This window comes from Chamaea fasciata, unplaced genomic scaffold (genome assembly GCF_029207755.1).
Source record: "Chamaea fasciata isolate MVZ Bird 193981 ecotype frontalis unplaced genomic scaffold, bChaFas1.0.hap1 SCAF_4, whole genome shotgun sequence".
Lineage (NCBI taxonomy): Eukaryota > Metazoa > Chordata > Aves > Passeriformes > Sylviidae > Chamaea > Chamaea fasciata.
In genome coordinates, this window is record NW_027094089.1 from 82507857 (window position 1) to 82531689 (window position 23833).

Genomic DNA, 23833 nt, shown 5'->3' on the forward strand with positions numbered 1-23833 from the left:
TATTCTGCTAAATGGGAAAGTGTGTGCTTACCATGGCAACCCGCATCAGTTTCTCAGCCACTGGAAAATACAGGGCCCTTTATTAAAGGGATAATCAGCAGGAGCAGCGCAGTGACCCCGGCTCTGCGGGGCAGGGACACAGCCCTGCGGGTTTGGGGCAGCTTTTGGGGCACAGGTGAGCTCCAGCAGGTGAAACCCTGCCACGGTACCTGGGGCCTTCAGGTGTCAACCAGCATCTCCAGAGGGGCTGCCACAAGTTGGGTGCCTGTTGTTTTTCCCTCCAGAACGTGGTGTGATTACATTTGCATGTGTGATAACGATAAATTGTTTGGACCTCTGTTAATTAGGCTGCATGCTGCAGAGAGCTGTAGGGCAGGGACTGTGTCTCCCCTGGGTGCAGGGGAAGGAGCCCACCCCTCTCCAAAATATGGTGATACGGGTGAGTGTCTGAACTGCTCCAGTTCCTGCAGATATCTGCTGAAGGGAGACACACCACTGGGTTTGTATGTAGGTTGTTTTACTAAATGATCTATGTAATAATATATAAGTCAAAACTCCGTAATAATTGGCACCAAAACAGCAGAGAGAACTCGCAGCTTTTATCTGTCTTGAGGGAAGCGCTGCCACTCAAAACCCGTGAGTGCTATATTTTATTTCTCATACAGCATATGTGAATGTAAGACTAGATAGTTTTAAATGGGTCACAGAATTATTAAGAGGTTTGGCAGCCGTTCCTCCCGGTGCACGCAGGTACGTGGGGAGCGGGTGAGCTGGGGAGCAGGAGCGTGGGCTGTGCCAGGCTCTGGCTGGGTGTGTGTTGCCTTTGCACAGTCATTTCCCCTTTCATCCTGCATTTAACCCCTGTGTCTGTTTGGAAAATAATTTCTTTATGGCGGATGTTATTACAGATCTAAGCCACGATGTGTATAATCACGGTGCATGTAATGTGGCCCCTGTTTTTGAGTATCTGTAATGGTAGTGATCAGCTTCCCCACTCTCAGCATTACCTCTCGTAGTGTTTTTACTTTTCAGCAGAAACCCCTTTTTGTTCCATTTTCCTTGCTGCATTTCACCCTTTTCCAAGCGTGGAGAACAACTTGCTTTGTAACTGGCTTCGTTGGCTGCCAGCACGTTGTGTTTCACTACCAAGATCCACAGCTGGCTGGGGGAGCTGGCACATGGCAGCAGGTGACAGGTGGTCCCCGCTCTGTCACCTCACCTTTGGGCAGTGACAGTCACACCTGGGGCAGGGCAGTGGAGTTGGGTCGAGGTGGGTCAGGTTTGTGGTCTGGGTATCATAAATAGGGGGACATCTGGGCGTGTGGAATGGCTGGTTGTAGTGAAACCCGAGCTTTATCCCAAAGAAATCCTGGGTTAACATCAGTCCCTGCAGGAAAAGGAGTATAAATTGAACCACAGGAAAAAAACAAAAAGGAAAAAAGAAAAAAAAAAAAAAAAGATGAAAAACCCCCTCTCTGAATGGAAGCAATAGGAAATGAAAATTGCTGAGATATACTGTCATGTGGGTAGTGGTGCTACCAACCTTGTGCTGCAGTAATTACCTCTATGCATGCAATTTGTGCTCGGCTACGACTGATTTCCCACATCATCCGGTGCCCAGGCTATATTCAATCAGTCCCAGCTGGAGAAAACTATCTTGGATCATTTGGTGAGATTTCACCACAGATGCTACCTTGAATGCCGGGGAAGCGCCGCAGAGCCGCCCTGGCACAGGGCTGGAGGTGTGGTGATACAGGTTAACACCTGGCCAGAGTGTTCTGAACCACCTGTAAATGTGTCAACCTCTGAGGGCCCAGCCCTTGCAGATTGAAATAATTTTGGCCAGACTGCTCTTCGGAGGTGTTTTGTAAAGTAAAAGGTTTAATAAGTGAAAAATAACAAACGTTACAGAAAACAAAAGAAAAGCCGTGCACAGGTGTCCAAAAAAAACATCTGACACCCTGCTGGAAACACTCCAAAAAGCCCTCTAGCCCTTTGTGCTCCTTCCTAAATACTGGATGTTTTAGGAGGGACAGTTTGGCTTGAAGGATTTGAAGGACGGTGACAAGGTCCAACAGGCTTTTCTCTCTTGGCCCTGAGCCAACCACTGTCAGAACAGCGAAGAACTTTCTGGGTTCTTTACCTTGTAAGAAATGCAAGGGGTGAGCCTTAAACTTACGGAAAACACTTGCTGGGTGTGGGAAATGCATTCCCGCAGTGTGGAGACAGTCACAGGAGAGTCCCTCCAGGCAGGGACGTGGGGTGCCACGTCCTCTGGCGTGCTGAGGACCTGCAGCAGGTGGGGGTGAAAGGCGAGGAGCTTCTGGCATTTCCCGGGGAGAAGCCTTGGCTCTGCTTGGGTGCGTGCTGGAGAAGAGAGCAGGTTTTGTGGTTGTTCCTGTGCTGTTTTATGTGAAAAATGAAAGAGTGAAGAGTGTCGGTTGGAAGTTTTTGCGAGGAGCCAAGGGAGGTGGGTGTCCTCATCTCTTGCAAACCAAAATAGGTCGAGCACTTGATTTCCTCTGACTGCCTTGGAAGTGTTGGCTTCAGTGTAGAGATGAGGCAGAGGAGGAGCTGCCTCGCCTGCTCGGGCACGTTCCCAGGCAGCTCCTTCAGCAGGCAAAGGGCTCCCAAGGCAGGCGAAGAGCCTCCGGATTTGCCCCAGGAGAGGAACCTTCTCAACTCAACTACCTGTGATCCTGGATTAGGTACAGCTTGGTGAGAAGTTAGAAAGGGGCAGCTCTTGTGTGGGAAGAGGAATTTGGCTAGGAACCTGAAGTTAAAACTGTGCGTAGTGGTAATTCAGGAACTGTCGCAGAAGGTGTTTTTTTTTGGAACAGTAGCTGCATTATTGGAAGGTATAAATGCTTTTGAGGAGAGTCAGGCACACTCAGGTGTGTCCTGGAAGGTTGCTATGTGTATGCTGGGCTTTGATTTATTTTTTACTCTCTGTGTTTACCAGTCCATCGTCATCATCATCATCATCACAGAATGGTTTGGGTTGGAAGGGACCTTACAGATCATCTATTTCCAACTCCCCTGCAATGGGCAGGCACACCTTCCACTATCCCATGTTTCTCAGAGCCCCATCCAGCCTGACCTTGGACGCTTCCAGGAGGGAGGCACCCTCAGCTTCTCTGGGCAGCCTGTGCCAGGGTCTCGCTGCCCTCACAGTAAAGAATTAACTCACAGAATCACAGAATCACACAGGGTTGGAAGAGACCTTCAAGATCATCGAGTCCAACCCATCCCTAACACCCTAACTAAACCCTGGCACTGAGTGCCACATCCAGTCTTTTTATAAACACATCCAGGGATGGTGACTCCACCATTTCCCTGGGCAGACTATTCCAGTACTTTGTCACTCTTTCTGTAAACCACTTTTTCCTGATATCCAACCTATATTTCCCTTGGCACAGCCTGAGACTGTATCCTCTCCTTCTGTCAGTGCTGCCTGGAGAAAGAGACCGACCCCACCTGGCTACAGCCACCTTTCAGGGAGTTGTGGAGAGTGATCAGGTCACCTCTGTGTCTCCTTTTCTCCAGGATAAACAGCCCCAGCTCCCTCAGTCGTTCTTCACAGGGTTTGTGTTCCCAGCCCCTCACCAGCCTCGTTGCCTCATCTGGATGCTCTCAAGAGTCTCAATGTCCTTCCTAAACTGAGACACCCAGAGCTGGACACAGCAGTCAAGGTGTGTGCCCTCACCAGTACAGGAGAAATTCCTAATGTCTTATCCAACCTGGGAGTCTAAAGCTATTCCCCCTTGCCCTATCACTCCGCTCCCATGCCAAAAGTCCCCTCCTGCTCTCCTGTAGCCCCTTTATTTGTTATTTGTGCCGCTGACACTGCTGCTCACCAGCAGGCTTCAGTGCGAGCTGTGTGCTCGGGGTGCCCTGCTGTGTGTCGTGTGGCAGGCTCCCAGGGAGCCACCCCTGGAGCCCGGGAATGCCGAGTGCCTGGCAGCGCTCTCCGGGTGACTTCCATGTCCTGCATCTGTTCTGACAGGCGCTGCTTTTGCAGCTGCTCCCTGATGAGTTTTGGTCCCCCAGATGCATTGATTTACAGACCTTTCCTGTGCAGTACAGCTCTTCTCGATGACAGGCCATGAAGCACATGATAACTCAGCAGCCTGAATTATTCAGGCAAATTGAATGTGTTAGGCTTGTTCCAAACTTTTGTTTCCTTTCAGTGCTGTCAGGGGCACAGGTAGCCCTGATGCTTGTATTGCAACTCATTCAAGTGCCAAGGAGAAACAAACAGCTCAAGTATAACCTGTGTTTTACCTTGTTTGTCGCTTACTTCCACCTTGTTCTGCTTTTTCTGGGCACTTCTGTGCCTCATAAAAGTGTCTATCTTGCACCTATGGATTGCTCCCCTCTGGTACGCTGCTGGGTTCTGGGAATTCTCTGCATCATGTGGTGGAAAAGCCCCTGTAAAATCCAAAAAAAAAATTCCGTGTCTCTTCCACCCTTTACCAGAAGTATATTCACTCATGCAAATATTTTGACCCATTAGTCATCACCGTAGGATCCAGAAACCTCATCTTAATGAAGACAAGTAATTAAAATTAACAATTCTACCTGCAATTCCCCCATTGCCTGACCTCTGCTTTGTCAGTGTTCCTCCATTGTTACTAGGTGGATGTGTTAAATTAATTCACTGTAAAAATCCACAGCAGCCCTTCTTTGGGCAGCCTTGCCTTGCAGGGAGCACTGAGCTATGGCAAGCAGGTGGAGGAGGAGATGCCTTGTCAGTGCAGACATGTCCCCTGGCTTTCTGGACACTGTTCAGGAGCTTTTGGGTATAGGTGAACAAATTGGCTTTCACCAAACACGTGTCTGGAGATTTAGGACCTCGCTCAAAGCCTTTTGAATGTGCCAGGATTCTTTGAGCTGAGACCACTGGGCTTGAAATAGGACCTGAGAGAGATGGCGTCCTCGGGGGACGTGCTCTGAACCTTGCTGGAGACATTGGTCATCTAAGCTTGCGTTCAGAAGTGAGCTGAGGGAACAGATCTCTGCTGCTGAGCATCTCCTTAATTCAGTGAACAAGACTGAGCCTTGGGAGATCGAGGTTTGCCTTGGAAAATTCCAGCTGCAAATGAGATGCATGATTTTAGGAATTAGAATAATTACCCCCTGGAACAGGTTCCCAAGGGATGTGATATATTCTGTATCACTTAGAGTCTTTAAATCACATTTGCATGTTTTTCGGAAAAGCGTGCCTAGTCACTCAGAGTGAAGGGCTGTGCTTGAGGAGCACAGCATGACAAGGGCTGAGCATCCCGCGCTTTGCAGGGGAGAGAGCAGGGAGTCACCGTGGTTCCTGCATGGATTGAGCTCTGCAGATCCCTGGGGCACTGGATTTTGGCACATCCTCAGGAGGAGCTCACGACTGTCCCCTTGGCCGGTGCAGGAATGTGCAGAGCTGAGCAAGTAACGCTGGGGATGATTCAGGAGAGAACTCCCCCAGCCAAAATCTGCCTTCCCTTTCCAAACACACGCAGTCCCTTCCTCTGAATCAGATGTCCCCAGGCGCTGAGCAATCCTGGCTGTATCAGTGTTTCCAGGACCTTCCCTCCCACCACTCCCCCAGTGATGAGAATATTTTTGAAGATCTCATTTCCTGGCCTTTCCCTTTCATCTCTCAAAACAGCAAGTAAATGAACAGCCCTTTAGTTTTCAGTTACTGCACTGCACCCAGTGAGCTATCAGAGGCTGTTGACAGTGACTTTTCTCTTTTCCATGCTCCTGCCTGCAGGATTTGGGGAGATAATTCATTTGGTCCTGGTGCTTTGTCAACTTTCAGCAGTTGTAATTGCCTAATGATCAGTGCTGATGCTGTTGTTAAGCCTGTTAAAACTTTGTCCTGCTGAACAGCCAGACTGTGCCTGTCTCATCACGTTGTGCCTGCTGTGCTGACTGGGGCTGCCTTAGATGCTCCCACCCTGGCCCCATCTTTGGTTGCTGCTTCCCACCCACCTCGGGCACTGGGAAGGGGATGGATGGATGGATGCAGCAGGGTGCTACCCACTCTAAGGAACTGCACCTGGATTTACAAACACCTGGAGAATAATCCCACAGAGAGCCAGATGCTTTCCAGGGTGAATCCCCTCTCACCTGTGCCGGCCCCGTGGAGCCTGGAGCTGGTGGGTGAAGGTGCTCTGGTGTCTGTGCCCTGGTGGGGTGGGTGAGAGCAGCTCTCTGGAGGAGGCTGTCACTGGTAGGGCACTGCTGTTTAGCAACCTGCTGCCATTTCTGCTTTTCCAGCTCTCTTGTGCCTTTTCCGCCCTCGTTATAATTTTTTTTAGGGCTGTAATTGGCCACATTTTACTCTGTTGCCTCTTTTGCTGCTCATCCGAGGTGCCCAACTGGCTGGTGCCATCTCTGGAAGCCCCTGTCGCTCATCCTCGCCTCTTCCAAGGCTGTTTTTTAATGGCACACACTGAACATTAGTGCATTACCATCCCTTTTCCAAGAACAGTCTCCATCCACTCTTCTCTCCGTCCCCCAGTGCCTCATCCAATTTAATTAATTATACTTAGTATATTACGCATCCTGTCAAAGTTTTTCCTTTCCGAGGTTTAATGGTTTTTTAATTCTAATGCATGCTGCATGTGTAAGTGTTTCAGCAGCGAGGCGAGCGTGCAGTGGCGGGGAGGCAGCATTACATCCTTGTGCCGCAGACAGCCAGGGTGGGTCCTCCCTGTAGGGAGGCTCCAGCGGAATTGCTGCAGGACTGTGCTGCCTGCCTTCCCTCTGCATCCTCCTCCTTGTGCCCAGGGGGAGATTCAGGGCTGATTCCACTGCAGAGGGGCACGCTGGGGTCGAGCCCACCCGCTCGTGGGGCATCTCTGTGGAACAAGAGGCTTGGCCCCAGCACTGGCTGCATCCTCTTTGTAGCTGCGGCCCCGTGCTGGACTCCAGGGTAATGAACTTGACTCTTCTCCTTGTGCTAACTCTGTCTGAAAGCACCAATTACATCAGTCATTTCAGCCTTGCTTTATCCCTTTGAAGGAGGGCGGTGTTGAGGATGTGGTGGGGACCAGACTAATCAGGTAACGCCGGCTGGGGCTGGTACCTATCGCTCTTTATTTCCCAGTGACACTTAAAAGGTTTGGTCAGGAAGGTGGTTCAGGAGGAATGACTTTGTGGGGTCTTATACTGACTAGCTTTGGGTATTTCCAGATAAAACCTGCTCAGACTGAGAGGGTTGTGGGTTGGTGGTTGTTTTTTTCCTGCCTGTCAGTGTTGCAAAGTGCTTAGGTTTTGAAAATCCAGCTGGGCTCTGTCTGTCTGTCACACCATCACCAGGAGTAACGATGCTGTGGCGCAGTTTTGCTGACAGCCCCGTGAACTGGGGCCAGGAGCCAACACAATCCAGCCTGACCTCGGGGCAGCGCTGCAGGAATGTGCCTCGGGAAACCAGAAATCCTTGGAGGCTGCGCTGGCAGAGGCTGGGGCAGAGCTGGAGCAGCCCATCCTGGGGAGCAGGGGCCTCCCACCTCTGCCTTGGAGCCACAGCAAGGGCTGTGTGGGAAGATCCCAGTGTGGTGTGCAGCCTCCCAGGCAGGACTCAGAACCACTGCCCAGGTGCCCGTGGGTTGGCAGCAGCTTGGCCAGGGGGGCTGGAGCTGTGGAGCCGACTGCTTTCCTTGCAGCGCTTGTGCAGGTCACGAAAATACAGATATTTTCCATTCCTGTTGTTCGGCCATCTCCCCGTGGCTCTGCAGTTGACAAGCCCAGACATACTCCAGGGCTCGTTCTCCATCTCACCCCCTTGGCTGTGGGGCCAACGGAACGGGATGGGGCGGGGCGGGATGGGACCCCACTGGATTGCTGGAATTGAGCTTGTCCATGACTCACAGGTAAAGTCGTTTCTCCAAGCCTGTAATGAGGTTTTGGATTCAACCGTTGACCTTATAGTAGTTCTACATGCATGTGTATCTGCCCTTTGGATTAATGAAGGTAAACTGATTGCCAGAACAAAGTTTTGTCCAATTACATGGATCAGATTCTCAGATTTTGGCAATTCTATCATCTCTTCTGTTGGCCCCAGGGCCAGTGTAACCCACAGCTGGCATTGCCCTTGAATTTCCCTGGCATTGCCATTATCCCTGGTTGGTGTGGAGCTGGAGCCTGCTTTGAGCCCTCTCCGTAGCTCCATGCAGAGAAAACAGGAGTGTCCCTGTGAGTCATGGTGCTGGGTCAGGCTCTCTTGGGTGCTGGACAGTGTAGAGCAGCTTTTGCAGACCTGTCCCTGTGGCTGTCCCACGTCCCTGTGGGATTTTCTGAGGCACCCGCCCCCTAGGCAAACATCTCGTCGTGGAACATCCCTGTACTTGAGAGTAAAGATCCACCAGCATGGAAAAACCTCCGTGTTCATCTGAAAAAGACTCAAAGTAGAGCGCCAGGGAGGGGATAATGCTGAGCTCCAGGGTGGAGGCATGAGAGGTCAATGTCATGATGAGAGATGGCCAGCAACCAACATTGCGGTTTTTTAAGAAAAGGCGTAAAATTCCCTAGCTCTCTCTTGATGATGGGGAACGCCCCATTGTGCTGGGAAGCCTTCCAGCTCCCTCCACTCTTCAGAGCTGCACACTTTTAGAAAGTACAAAGAGCTTCTCATAATGTTTTGCCTTGTGGGTACGTCTATGATTAATTCCGTGCAAGCATTACTGGTGCAATAACAATACTGAAGGTCCTAAAACTGAAAAAGGAAACACATTTGGCTCGTACTTCATACACAATCACTTACACTTAAGCTATTGATAGTTGATTGGGATCTGTAGACTGCTGGGCTGGTGCCACTGGGTTTCTGAGCGCGCTCAATGGCTGGAACAGACAGCGAGGCTGTAGGTTTTGGCAAGCTGTAGGTCTCATTAGTCAGGCTGACTGTATCTGACACGAGAGATTCCCATCCACCAAGATGAAGCTCACTTCCCTAGGCTTTGGCTGACGTCCCAACAATATTTACATGAAGGACAACAGAGGATCAGTGTTAGATTAAGGCTGTGAGTTTCCAGTAGGCAGACAGTTAAATATTCTATTGAAATACTCTTTTGATTATTTAGATAATAATGAAGTTTATGCATGTCCTTGAGAAATCTGGGGAAAGGCAGTTGTTTTATGCTAAGCATGCAAAGATGTGTTTAATCTTGATAATAGGAGTAAATTATGTATCAGCGTTTATAACCTCGGCTCCTTTATTTCTCACTTGTTGTGTGGAGCCACCAGAAACCTCGCAGGGAAGGGAGAGCAGTGCTGGGAGGGTGGCAGGAGGAGGGGGCAGGCAGCCTCCCCACAGCACCCTGGCCTTTCAAACCCCTGCAGGAGCAGGAGCAGGAGCAGGATGGCTTGTTCTGTTTTGTCCCGGCCAAGGGAGGTGCTGGCTGAAGTAAGACATTAACCGTGAGCCCCCCGAGGAGAGGGCAGGGATGTGCTCTGGCAGGCGCAGGGCCAGGAGTTGGCCCAGTGCAGGCAGCCAGGAATTGCTTCTTATCTCCCCCAACTGTAATTTCTGCCTTGTTGGATTTTTATCAGAATCGTTGAGTTGCCGTTTTCTGACCGATGCCTGATTTTGAATAGGAGAGAGTAATAATTTGATTTACTGCTGCCGTTGGAATGTGGCTGCATGGCTAGTCCTGCCTTGCCCTGACAGAATATGTGAATTTGCTTTGTCTGTGACAATAGCAGAGAACAGTAACCTTTGGATTAATTTGCTGTAGCGACTAAAGTCCCATTAAATGGAAGGCAGCTGGTGTCAGAGGCATAAACTGAGACAAAGTTTTGCTCCCAATTGTGGGAAATGTGTTTAAACAGACTAGAAATGTTTCCATCTCTGCAGGGTATAATATACTCAAATGGTTGCATTAACATGAAAAAAGTATAAGGAAGAGTGTATTTAGGACAATCCCTCTGTATCCAGTGCTAATGAAATTGAATTCCAGTAATGAAGTCAGGGGTTGTATTCTGCGCCCGTGCAGGCGGCGCAGGAGCCGCCGTCAGCATTAATGGGAGCCGTGCCCATGAGTTGTGGAGCAGTAATGGCTCGAGATGGAAGAGGTCCATCAGAGCCCAGAGTGCTCTCCTCTCTCTCCCTGGGCTGGATCCCGCATCCCAGACCAGTTAGGATGCTAATGAGCCCTGTATGGAGGCACGGGCAGTGGAGCTTCCGAGGTGAAATCCCCGCCGCTCAGGGGCCAGCACGAGCTCCACGGACCACTTAAGAAAAGGATTAATTGGAGTTTAAATGGTGTGTTCCGCCGGCCTTCTGAAAGGGAATTAATTTTTCCTTGTGAATGAGGTGGGGATTGGCCTGCGGTCCTGGATAAAGGGGAGCAGCCAGCATTAAATTGCATTCTAGCCCATAATACCTCCTGGGTCTGACTCCGCTGTAGCGCGTGGCATACCCACACTCCAGCTCCTTCTGCTGATCACCCTCCTTCCCTTAGCCTGCTTCTCATCCCAAAGGCTTCAGCATCTCCAGAGAAAATCCTTTGCATCAAGTCTGTCCTTCCCCTCTGGCTTGCAGCCAGCCAGGCACCCAGGTCTGTCTGTCCCTCAGACCTCATTCATATAACAGATAGTTCTGCAGAAAAAGGGAGTTATTAATGGTAATACACGGCAGGGGAGGAGGTGAATGGGCCAGCTCTTGGCTGGTGTAAATCAATTGGAGTCCTCAGCATTTCCTGGGAGCTGAGTGTGTCTGCAGCAGCTGGGAGCAAGCCTCCTTGCATTCCTCTGCTGACCGTTCCAGAAGCACTGCCCATGAGCTGCATGCATCCATGGGTCCTTATCAGCAATTGCCTAATAAATTAATCAAATCACAGCCTTTGTTTCATTAAAATAATTCCAGTGCTTTGTCCGAGGACTGTTGACCTTCTGTGTTGGGACAGACAATCCAGGATTAAAAACGCAGCATTTTTAGATTGCATAAATCCCGAATAATGGTGAAAGAGACGAAAAGAAAGGCTTCTTGTTGCGGAAAAAGAGCATTTGTCACTGTCCCTGGTTATTAGTATCCTCTGAGCATTGTGCCGGGGAAGCTACGCCAGGATTACATTGCTGCATTGACTGGAGATTTCTTATTAGGAAAGGCGAGGAAGGCACTGTGAAGCCCATAGGTCAAAAATATAATACACTATTCCCTACCTCTTGTTTCCTGATATTATGCTATTAGAGGAGATAAGGGAGAGGTGCAGAGTCTTAATTTACAAGCCAATGATGAACCATGGCTGGGGACTGTTTGTGTTTTGCTGGAGCTTATTATTTTATCTAGAGCGTAATGCAGAGGATCACTGCCCCTGAGCTGGGAACGACTCCTGTTGGGGTGGAGGGGCTCCAGCGGTGTGCTGAGGGGTTTGGGTGCTGCACAGGGGCTGGGGAACAAGCCTTGCACCTTGTGCATACACTCCTGAGAAAATGAAGGTACTGGAGTTGAAAAGAAACCCCGAAGTAGCTGGAAGAGGAGTGTTAAATAATGCAGCTGCGCATTGTCCATGAAAGATGGCTAACCATGAGTAAACATCCACAACAGTGTTTGATCCCTTCGTGTTTACTATTTATTCATATTTATTATTCATAAATTCTGTCACAAATGTTGGGCCCGCACCCCAGTGAGACATTTGCATTTTATTTTAAGTTTGATTCCCCCCCCCCCCTCGCCCCTCAGTTTCATGAACTGAGATTTAATGATTTGCTTTTCCACATTGCTCCCGTGCTGGCTCTCCCTGGTTCTCCTCTTCTTGTTTCAGGAAGAGATTTCTAACATGGAAAAGTGATATTTGAATAGATTCCCCTAAGGCAATCAATTTACTTCTAATTTGTCTGGAACTAAGCTTTTCTTTGTTGCAATGAGAAAGGATTGAAACTGCTGTAAAATTTATTAGCTTCCAGGAAGATTTTGAAATGAATTTTTTAATGATCGTGCTGTTTGCTGTACCCAGGAGCGGTGTCATCGTGATTACAGTATAATCACACGGTTGCTGAAGAAACACTGAAATGTGGAGGTAGAGCCAGGCTGCTGCACGAGGGGACCTGGGGCATCTCCCAGATGTGGGCGTTGCCCAGGTGTGGGCACACCCAGGTGTGGGCACACCCAGGTGTGGGCGCCACGACTGGCGCTGCCACAGGGCCAGGGGCTTTGGGCTGGGGCTCACCCGCCCCGTGCATGTCCCCAGCAGGCTGGGATTCTTCCAGTCACTCTTTTCCTCCCCTTACTTTTGGTTCTCAAGCAACTCTTCTGCTCCTCTTCCTCGCTCCCCGTGTAACAGCACAAATGAGCTTTACTTACTCACCTCGGCAGAGCTGCTCTGACATGGATTGGATTGAACTGAGCGGCTGTTTGGAAATGGGAACTCCAGGGACTATTGTCATCGCCCAAATTACACCTTAGATTGTATAACAGCACATGTCATCTGGCCATTTATCAGGAATATTACATTCCCAGGCACTTGCACCTTGCTACGATTTAACTTTGTCTCTTTGGCCAGCGCTGCAATTCCACTGGAGATAATTCAATTGCTCTGGGAGCTGAATGGGCACCTCGCACACCCGCTCCGTGTTGCTCTGCTGCAGGTAGCTGGGTGCTGGACAGGAGATTTGTACACTGTGGACATTCCTTAACACCCCCCTGTAATGAGAGAAGAGCCTGTGCTGTGTGAAGCCTCTTGCTGCAGCGCCCACCATGTGTCCTCTGCCAGCTCCTCCTGGGCTCTGGTTTTTGGGCATCCATCCTGTGTCCCTGCTTTTCTCACCAGGAGCCTGCACGGTGGGATTGGGAAGGGCTGAGGGTCTTGGTTGGGTTGGGGGACTGTTATCTCTCCCACCAGGTCTTTCTGCAGCTGCTGCCTGGGTGAGACCCACAGCAGTTTGCCTTTGTGCTGGTCTTCTGAGTTGCAAGTAGGGCTCAATATTTGAAATCTGGAGCTTAACATGGATTTTGCCTTACTTGTTGAGAAACTTATTTATTCCAGAGGTGGCTGTGGATTTTATGTTGTTTCATATTTGCTATGCAAGAGCTTATGTTTAGTAATGACATATTTTTTTCCTGCCAAGTCTGACTTCAGGATAACTGCTCACCTTCTGCCAGGATGTCTTGTACCTGAGGAACATTTTAAAAGTGACCCTGCCCTAAGGTGCTTTGAGACAAGGTTCTGGATTTGTGCTGGGTGAGGACAGTCTGGCTGAAACATGGATATTGCTGCAGTGGAACGTGCACTTCTCTGGTACAGCAGCACACATGCAGGGTGCTTGCCCCCAGACAAACTGCTCAGCATGTCCCTGGGCCACCTGGGTGCCACATGGGTGTCCCCATGGATGTCCCCACAGCCTGACCAGCAACAGAACTATCCCCTCAGTGTGTGCAGCGTCCGCAGCTCCTTAGCACAGCACTGGTCATGGCCTGGGCCATGGTGGTCTCCATCCCAGGGCTGTGGTGTCCTCCATCCCTGGGCTATGGTGGTCTCCATCCCAGGGCTGTGGTGTCCTCAGTCCCTGGGCCATGGTGGTCTCCATCCCAGGGCTGTGGTGTCCTCCATCCCTGGGCTGTGGTGGTCTCCATCCCAGGGCTGTGGTGTCCTCCATCCCTGGGCCATGGTGGTCTCCATCCCACGGCTGTGGTGTCCTCAGTCCCTGGGCCATGGTGGTCTCCATCCCAGGGCTGTGGTGTCCTCAGTCCCTGGGCCATGGTGGTCTCCATCCCAGGGCTGTGGTGTCCTCAGTCCCTGGGCCATGGTGGTCTCCATCCCAGGGCTGTGGTGTCCTCAGTCCCTGGGCCATGGTGGTCTCCATCCCAGGGCTGTGGTGTCCTCCATCCCTGGGCTGTGGTGGTCTCCATCCCAGGGCTGTGGTGTCCTCCATCCCTGGGCCATGGTGGTCTCCATCCCAGGGCTGTGGTGTCCTCAGTCCCTGGGCCATGGTGGTCTCCATCCCAGGGCTGTGGTGTCCTCCATCCGTGGGCCATGGTGGTCTCCATCCCAGGGCTGTGGTGTCCTCCATCCCTGGGCCATGGTGGTCTCCGTCCCAGGGCTGTGGTGTCCTCCATCCCTGGGCCATGGTGGTCTCCATTCCAGGGCTGTGGTGTCCTCAGTCCCTGGGCCACGGTGGTCTCCATCCCAGGGCTGTGGTGTCCTCCATCCCTGGGCCATGGTGGTCTCCATCCCAGGGCTGTGGTGTCCTCAGTCCCTGGGCCATGGTGGTCTCCATCCCAGGGCTGTGGTGTCCTCCATCCCTGGGCCATGGTGGTCTCCATCCCAGGGCTGTGGTGTCCTCCATCCGTGGGCCATGGTGGTCTCCATCCCAGGGCTGTGGTGTCCTCCATCCCTGGGCCATGGTGGTCTCCATCCCAGGGCTGTGGTGTCCTCAGTCCCTGGGCCATGGTGGTCTCCATCCCAGGGCTGTGGTGTCCTCCATCCGTGGGCCATGGTGGTCTCCATCCCAGGGCTGTGGTGTCCTCCATCCCTGGGCCGTGGTGGTCTCCATCCCAGGACTGTGGTGTCCTCCATCCCTGGGCCATGGTGGTCTCCATCCCAGGGCTGTGGTGTCCTCCATCCCTGGGCCATGGTGGTCTCCATCCCAGGGCTGTGGTGTCCTCCATCCCTGGGCTGTGGTGGTCTCCATCCCAGGGCTGTGGTGTCCTCCATCCCTGGGCCATGGTGGTCTCCATCCCAGGGCTGTGGTGTCCTCCATCCCTGGGCCATGGTGGTCTCCATCCCAGGGCTGTGGTGTCCTCAGTCCCTGGGCTGTGGTGGTCTCCATCCCAGGGCTGTGGTGTCCTCAGTCCCTGGGCCATGGTGGTCTCCATCCCAGGGCTGTGGTGTCCTCCATCCGTGGGCCATGGTGGTCTCCATCCCAGGGCTGTGGTGTCCTCCATCCCTGGGCCGTGGTGGTCTCCATCCCAGGACTGTGGTGTCCTCCATCCCTGGGCCATGGTGGTCTCCATCCCAGGGCTGTGGTGTCCTCCATCCCTGGGCCATGGTGGTCTCCATCCCAGGGCTGTGGTGTCCTCCATCCCTGGGCTGTGGTGGTCTCCATCCCAGGGCTGTGGTGTCCTCCATCCCTGGGCCATGGTGGTCTCCATCCCAGGGCTGTGGTGTCCTCCATCCCTGGGCCATGGTGGTCTCCATCCCAGGGCTGTGGTGTCCTCAGTCCCTGGGCTGTGGTGGTCTCCATCCCAGGGCTGTGGTGTCCTCCATCCCTGGGCCATGGTGGTCTCCATCCCATGGCTGTGGTGTCCTCCATCCCTGGGCCGTGGTGGTCTCCGTCCCAGGGCTGTGGTGTCCTCCATCCCTGGGCCATGGTGGTCTCCATCCCAGGGCTGTGGTGTCCTCCATCCCTGGGCCATGGTGGTCTCCATCCCAGGGCTGTGGTGTCCTCCATCCCTGGGCCATGGTGGTCTCCATCCCAGGGCTGTGGTGTTCCCAGTCCCCAGGCCATGGTGTTCCCCAGCCCAGGGCAGCTGGCAGGTCCTGGCCAGCCTGGTGCACTGGGTCACTTGGGGACTGTGTGTTGGGATAAAGTGCTCACACCCGCACAGAGCAGTGTCAGAGCTCGGGGGGTCTCACCCTCCTTTGCCCCTCCATTGATCCCCCTCCCTTTGCCCCTCTCCAGGCCTGGTCAGGCAGCAGTTTCAGCCTGCTCAGCCCCTGCCATGGGCACAGAGAGGTGGGGAGCCGCCTGTTTTGGCTGCCAGGCATTCTCCACTGTCCTGTGTGTGTGGTGGTTATTACCTGGGCTTTGCTCCCTGCGTCAAGAACATTTTGTCAGTGCAAACAGTAACAGTTGTATTGACTAGGGCAGGTCTAGGGCTGTAAAAAGAATTTCCTGTTGTCCTATTTCTGATTGTTAAAGTGGTAAGGAACAAGACAGAACAGCACAAGTAATGTGAATGTGAGTGTGAAGGACCCTCCTGGGTGCCATCAAGGCTGGGTGAGTCAGACTGAGCTGCAAAGGGCAGTGCCAGGAGCGTGCCCTGCAGCTCCCTGCCTGCCTCTGCTTGGGGCAGGACGGGGATGCAGGGATCAGCCCTGGGGTCAGCCACTGGAGGAGCTCAGACCCTGCTGTGCATGCCTTTGGATCTGGGATAGCAGAGGAATGGTGTTTCTGTGCATCAACAGGCCTTGCTTGAGGCGCAAAAATAGAATTTTTTATCAACGACAGGGCCAAGACAGCGATGGATGGGTGGGTAGCTGAAGATCCCCGTTCTGCCGTGGAAAAGAGGCTGCTGCTTGGGGCTCTGTGCTGGTCCCTGTGTCTGCTGCCAGGTCAGGGCTGCTCTGGGCAGCCTAGACACATGTTGTCCCCAAGAGCAGCATGCTTTCTGGCTGCAGGGCATGGTCTCAAAGCTGAGACGTGTGCTGAGCACAGAAGCAGAGTGACAGAACGTGCCTGTTGTCTCAGGTCTGTGGATGATGGTGGCTTGTGCCCCTCTGCCTGTCAGCCTGGCCTCTTTGAGACTTGTTAACATTCGCTTCCTAATACAAAGGATTGAAACACTGTAATTAAATTTAATGCTTTCCAGCGCCTTTCCTCCCTGCATTTCAGCTGCTGCAGGTTCTAGACAGGCATGGTGATGTCCAAAGCTGATCACCTCCCTGGCACAGAGGCACCAGGCCAGTGCCCTTCAATGAATGCTCTTAAAGCACAGGTGCCTTTCTAGGCCTTGAGGAATATCCACTTGCAGTAATCAGGGAAGTCATCCAGTTGTTGTCAGCTGTAAAATATGCCAGTTTGGAATAAATGGGTCAGGGCAAGACAACCCTGTGCTCCCTCTGGAGTGAGGTTTGCCTTGGCTGTGGTCCCTTGGATTCGGGGCTGAGCTGTGCTGCTGGGCAGGGAAGGTGAGGAGAAGCAGCTCCCCTGTGCCTCGCTGCGCTGGACCAGCCAGCCCAGCACACTCCCAGATGCAGCCTTTCATGTTTGTGGAGAGGCTGAAGTGATGTGTGCTCCAGCAGCACGCCCAAGGTCACACAGCACAATAAATCAGTGTCTCATTGGGGATGAGAATCCAAGATATTTCTGTAGCCCCTCCAGCCATCACCAAGTCCTCTGCTATCACAGCCAGACTACACAACTTTGTATGCCTGTAGCACCCTTTTGAAGTTAAGCTGTGGATAAATAGGGAGACAGCAACATTTTCTGGGCAGTTTTTCTTTTTTTCTTTCTATTTTTCTCAAGTACTTGAAATTAACAGAATCAAAGTATAAGATCATGGGCTTTTAGAGCTTGTTGCTGGATGTTCTGTGTGTAGGGCTCAGGGCATCCTTCTCTCAAGCTGCTGTAAAGACAGCTGCCAAAACCCAGACCTCCTCCCCTCTGCCCAGCCCTGTGCTCCACATCACTGGGTTGCTGCTCTGATGTAGAGAAAAAGCTGATGTTTTACCCATATATTTTTCAATTAATTGGCTTCTTCTCCTTAAAAAAAAAAACAACAAACCAAACCCACCCCTTTCTTGGTGGTTCTTTTTTTCTTTTTTTTTTCCCCTTTTTTTTTTTTTTCCGAAGTCTGCCTTTTACTCGTTTATTCTCTGTAAGTGTTAAGCTGCTCATATTTTGGTGCATTGTGTTATGTGCCGAGAATTTTTATCAGCCGCCCTAGTGCTCGCATGTGGTGGAAATACCAATGTGTCTGAGGAGCGGAGGTTATGCACACAGATGTACAGAGCAGCAGAATGAATGGTTTGCAGACGGGCAGGGAGGAAACCCGGGCTGAGTCTGCACCTTTGCTGCCTTCAGCCCATCAAACCGGCCCCCACCGAGCGTGGGCTCATGTGCCTAATGGCATTAGGGCCTTAAATGCTGCCCCGAGTGTGTGTAGGTTATGGGAGGAAGGAGCCACGTCTCTGTGTGGGGCAGGGCTGTGCTTTATGAGGGCCAGCTGCAATTACGGGCTCTTATCAAATGAAGGAGAAGCCCGGACTGAACAGCGGCCAGGATCCTGCGGCGTTCGGCGGGAGCCATGGTCGGGTGCTCAGCAAAGGCTGGGCACGGCGGAACTGCTGAATTTGGTTTCCAGCTTCGCACTTGGCTGAGCCTGGCTGCTTCCCCGGGCCCCAGTTTGTCCATCTGTGATGTGGGGGTGAAGCTGTGCAGTCCTCTGGGATGGACTGGTGGTGCAGGAATGCACGCAGGCCCCGGGCACGAGAGTTTGCACTCGCCAAGGAGCCCTTGGACCTCGTCATGGAGGGTCCTTGGAAAGGGTTAAACCACCAGTTCATATTTCAGCACTGTAAAGTAGTGTTGGGACGACAGCCCCAAGTCGAGAGAAGGAATCTTTATTGCTCCTGTATGAATAAAGCCCCAGCACTGGGAATGACACATTTAATCTTCAGTGGAGTGGACAATCTTGGAGATTTATAAAGCCTCTGTTGTGTGAGAGGTCAGCGGGGATTAAGCAACATGTTAAAACACATATACGGCAGAACCACAGAGAACCTTCCCTCTTCCCCCTTTTCTTTCCTCCCTCTGTTCCTTCCCCTCTCTGCAAAAAGTCAAGCTTAAATGTCACGTCAACCCAAGCTTAAAACACGGTGGCTTTTAGCACTGGTCACTAAACCCAGGAACCACTGGCTCGGGGCGCTTGACACACGGACAGCCCTGTTGTGATGGATTTGCTGCCGTCGCTCCTTCTCCAGCCTTCCGTGCTGGTGCTGACAGGTGACACACAACCTATTGGAAATTAAACTCCAGTCTGTAGAGCCTTAAAGGCAATGGCTGTTTGGGGTACAGTGACTGCTGTTCAGGCTGTTTGGGGGTACAGTCACTGCTGTTCAGGCTGTTTGGGGTACAGTCACTGCTGTTCAGGCTGTTTGGGGTACAGTCACTGCTATTTGAGCTGTTTGAGGTACAGCGACTGCTGTTCAGGCTGTTTGGGGTACAGTCACTGCTATTTGAGCTGTTTGAGGTACAGTCACTGCTGTTTGAGCTGTTTGAGGTACAGTTACTGCTGTTCAGGCTGTTTGGGGTACAGTCACTGCTGTTTGGGGTACAGTCACTGCTATTTGAGCTGTTTGAGGTACAGTCACTGCTGTTCAGGCTGTTTGGGGTACAGTCACTGCTGTTTGGGGTCAGAGGATCACCTCTGTTTGGGAAGGGGGTGAGATGCAGCGCCCAGCTCGGCGTGGTGTCCCCCAGCCCGGGCTGGCCGGTGTGTGTGGGCACTCCCGGCTGGGTCCCCCCGTTCACCGTGCGCTGTGTTTTCTCCCCGCAGAGCAGAGCGAGGGGTTCCACTGCCGGGAGGAATGCCGCATCCTGGGCCACTCGGACAGGTGCTGGATGCCCCGCGGCGCCGTGCCCAGCCGCGCCAAGTCCCCCGAGCACGGCAGGAACGTCATCGCCCTGTCCATCGAGGCCACGGCGGTGGACGCGGAGCCTTACGCAGACTGCAGCACAAAAAGGACCTTCGCCACCTTCGGCAAGGAGGGCGGCGAGCCCCCGGCCGAGGAGAGGCTGGCCAACCCCAAAGGCAAAAGAACGGTGGACTCGGCCGCCTGCAGCCCCAAGGTGAGCGGCGCCGTCCGCGAGGCCGGCAACGGGTGCGAGGCCGTCAGCCCCGTCACCTCGCCCCTGCACCTGAAGAGCCCCTTGTCCGGCAAGCCGGCGGCGCCCTACGGGGCCGGGCACGGCCGGGAGCCCTTCGGGAACAGCGGCCCTTCCCGACCCACGGAGGCAGAGCCCCGGGGGGCGGACAGCGAGGGCGGCGGGCAGGAGGGCAACCCGCTCCTGCAGGAACGCCGGGAAAAGGACTCGCCCGGCGCCCGCAGACTAAAGGACATCGTCCTCTAAGCGGCATCCCGCTAGAGTAGGATGGGGATAAGTATGGGAGACAGCACGACTCCCAAACTGCAGATTGTTTTTATTCGCTTACCAATGGTTCACAGAATTGCTGTATTTAAGATGCTTTCCCTAAGTGTATTGTTTATAAATGAAGCTATCGTTAGTGTGACAATCCCACGTGTCTGACAGGCGGCAGGGGTGTGCAGCCCGAGCGGAGGAGCCGGCGTTCCGCCTTTTTTTTTTTTGCTGGGATGCGGCGGTGGGTGGCGGGGGGCAGAGGCCAGACCTCCCCCCCCCACCACCCACCCAGTCCCCAGGAGCGCTCGGCATCCCCTCCTCGGAGTTTATATATTTTTATATCTCAAAACGAAGATAAATTTCCATTCCTGGAGGGAATTGAGTGGCAAATTCCTTATTCGGACATCTTTGGTGACCACCCCGGCGGTTTTGTGGTCCGGACAAAGTCGCGGCTGTTTCTTGTGTGGGACTGTTCAAAGTGGCAGTCGGGTGAGTTTCGGTTCAAATTCACCCAGCACGAGGTTGTTTGTATTTTAAGGTGTTGGTGTTTTGCTATGGACACCCCTGCATTTATGAATCCTTTTGCTGTCACATACTTATCTGTACTATTATTGTATTTGATATTGCAAATTACTGTATGTCTAGTGATGGCAAAAGGCTTTCAGGCTTTAAAAAAAAAAAAAAAAAGAATAAAAATAAAAAATAAAAAAATCACAAGCATCTTACTTAAACTTTGGGGATCTTGCATTTTTGCAGCCGTGGTGGAACAAGTGCTTCTTCCAGCCCCCACCATTGCCTGCAGCCTCCCTCAGCTCCTGCAGGAAAATGACAGGGCATTATGGGAAGACATTTTGGGGAAAATCCTGCCTGGATTGCAATTATCAGATGCACTGTGCTGAACTTTTCCCCTTACCCGTTTCTTTTGCATAATTACAAGGCAATGCATGGAAAGGGTTTTGGTTTTTTATGGGTTTTTTTTGGGGTTTTTTTTTGTTTTTTTTTTTCCTTTTTTTCCCCCAGAAGTTGGTTATTTTGGTTTTTTTCCAGTTCCCAGATTTAGATATCCCTCGCCTCCAGTCATTTCCAAGTCAAAGAGATGGAATTATTTTAAGAGATCTAAATTACCTTCTCAATTAGACACACACACTTCCAAGTCAGCGTTTCCTAGCCATGATTACACCAAGAGTGTGTATGTAGGTATGACATCATGGCATGGATTTTAGACTGTTCCAATTTCTTTCTATCCCTGCATCATAAATAAGTATGGAATGAGCAATAGTGATGTTAATTTAGGGGCAGACAGGTGATATGTAACAACGCTACTAATTCAATTAATGTGCCTTCTTAATGGAGAAAAAATTAAAGCAATTCTTTATTTTTTTCTCATAATTAAGGACTTTTTTTGTGTGGGTACAAATCTACTCATATAAAATTGATTTGAAAATTGAGCTACTTTAATAGCCATTTTGTAGAAGGGAGAGAGGGAAGGGATTCCACAGCTCTCTGCTCTCTTGCAGTGATGATTCCTCAGTGAGGTATGAGTAAGGTAGGAGGATTTCAGTTAGTGTATTATTATTATTATTGCTATTATTATTAACCCTTCACTGAACAGATTTTTCCTACCCTCAGTAATGTTTCCTAGAATTTTGGATTGATTATGGAAGGAAAGAATACATAGCTCTTGCCAACGTTTGCTGTACCAGCAAGTTGAAATTAGTGGTTTCTAGAGGAAGAGTGTTTCTAGGTCTACGTATCATGATAAAGTATTTGTTGCTTGGTTTATTTAAATGAAAAACGACAAGAAAACAAGTTCCAGTTGTTATTGTCCTCAAAATAAAGTTAAACTCCAGCCATGCATTTCTTCAGGGCAGATTGATCTTGCCTGAAGCCCCAGCTGGTTTGAGACAGGTCCAGAATCAGCCTGTTCCCCCTGCCACTTGCTAGGGCCAGGAATTGGGAAAGAATCAACAAAAAAAGCAGTTGTCTAATGAAATTTGTGATGCTTCCCTCACTGGTGTGATGACTACCTCATTCAGCTCCCATCCCACGCATTAACATGATGTCCTGCATCTCTCCAGAAAGCAAATTGGGGGTTTCCCCCCCACCACCCTTCTGAATTCTGAGCCCATTTTTCAGGGATACGTTACTTCTGTTCCTGCTGTGTTTCCTGCCTGTGTGCTGTTACTGCTGTCATTTATTTCTGGGTGTTTTTTTGTTTGTTTGTTCTTGGTTTTGGTTTGGTTTTTTTTTTGTTTTTTTGGGTTTTTTTTTCCCCAATGTGTGTTTTATTGCAACACAAGCGAAGAGGAGAGGGGCTGGCTCAGGGCTGTTGGAGTAACCGTGTGTTCTGTAGCTGTTAAGCTGAGTTTATTCTGATGTCATCTGGTTTTGTCAGCTCTGGGAGGCTTTTTCTTCGGGAGGGGAACTTCTCTCATGTTTTTGCTGAGAGACAGATCCCACGATTCCCTGTCTGCCACGGGACAAGGGCTCTGTGTGGCCTCATCATCACCCCACACCTCTGCCAGGAAGGGACCCAGCTTCCCCATGGACTGTTGGGTGGGGACTGTGGGTGCCCCCCGGGTGCCCCATCATCATCCTCCCCAGCTGCCTGGAAAAGCTCCAGCCCTTAATTCCTGCTCCTGCTGAGCGTTGCCCCCTGCCTGCGGAGCTGCCACCACCAAGCCTGGTGTTTCGGATGAAAAATAGATGCTAACTGAAAAGGAAGAGAGAGGGGGGGGGGGGGGAAAAAAAAGAAAAGAAAAAAAATAGAAACATTTCTCTAATTTACCCAGAGGAAACGTTCCTTGCCACTCTGAATAAAAGCACAGCCGAGAAAGAATGTGAAATAATTCTGTATTAAAAGGGGGCATTAAAGAGGTCAGTAAACCCTTATGCCTCCAAGAAAATCATTTAAACACCAGTTTTCTGGGCTGACCCGGGCTGCAGCAGGGGATGTGAGCGAGGGGCCCTTCCCTGGTACGGCCTTGCTGCGTGGGGCCACGGGGACATCCAGGGAGCAGCCCCAGCTTTGCTGCCTTGGCCTTCTCCAGAATATTTTGGTACTCCTGTCACTGTCCCTCTGTGTCACTCGAGATGAGTTCAGGCTCCTGGGCAAATCACAGTCTCTTGGTTTTGTTTCTTTTTTGTTTGTTTTTTTCTTTTTTTTTTTTTTTTTCCTACTTGCATCGAAACTGGCCATGCAAAAAACGTTCTGAGCTGCAGGGCGGGCAGGAAGGCTTTTTGAAAGGGTTCCAGATGTAATTATTGTGCTTCTTTAATAACTTAAACCTGTCCTCAGATTTGGTTTAGGAAAAATCGCTGGGATCTGTTGGTTTCCTTCAGGCAGGCTTGCTCTGCTCCCCCGTTTATTACTCAGGAGAGCAGCAAGCACCGACGATTCTCCCCCGAGCATGACGAGGACCCCTTCTGGGGCAGCTTTGGGGCTGGGGGCCAGGGGCTGAGCTCTTCCCTGCTCCCTTGGGAGCCCCTGGCCTTTCCCACCTCGAGGCTGTGCTGGGAGGGATGGTGGAGGGCTGGGGGGCACAAGTGATGGCTGGAAAAATCCCCCCCCCTTCTCCCGAGCACTGTCTTACTGAGGTTGTCGCCGTTCCCTGTTTGTTGTGAGCTGGAGGTGGCCTGTGGATCACACTTTGTGCAACAGTGAATTCCTTTTTTTTTTTTTTTTCTTTCTTCTTTTTTTTTTTCAATCTTTATTTTTCCAAACAGGAAACGAGTTGCTTTTTTGTGAAGAACACACTGTCTTGATGAATATGTTGAAACTATTCTTGGAGGTGGAGGGGGGGGGGGGGAGGGCGAGAGAGAGAAAAAAAAAAAATCCTAATTTTGAATGGAAAACACATTTGTCTGTCACTGGGGGTGGGGGGAAAAAAAAATAAAACCGATGGTCTTGTTGCTACAGCTGCTTTTGCAGCTATGGGTGATCTCTGGTCCCACCTGTGAGCTGCGGTTCCCGGCGGGGGGAAGCCCGGCCGCCCCCGCTGCGAGCTCTGCTGTGACACAGAGGGAGCCTTGGCCGGCG

General features: G+C 51.5%; 1 protein-coding gene across 1 annotated transcript in view; it reads left to right on the top strand.

The window, feature by feature from the left end:
- Window positions 1–23587, top strand: part of PCDH19 (protocadherin 19) — a 61531-nt gene extending 37944 nt beyond the window's left edge. The window contains exon 5 of the mRNA XM_066182232.1: window positions 19211–23587. Coding sequence (XP_066038329.1) covers window positions 19211–19785 — 575 coding nt within the window. The 3' untranslated portion in view covers window positions 19786–23587. The remainder of the gene's footprint in view (window positions 1–19210) is intronic.
- Window positions 23588–23833: the final 246 nt, after the last annotated feature.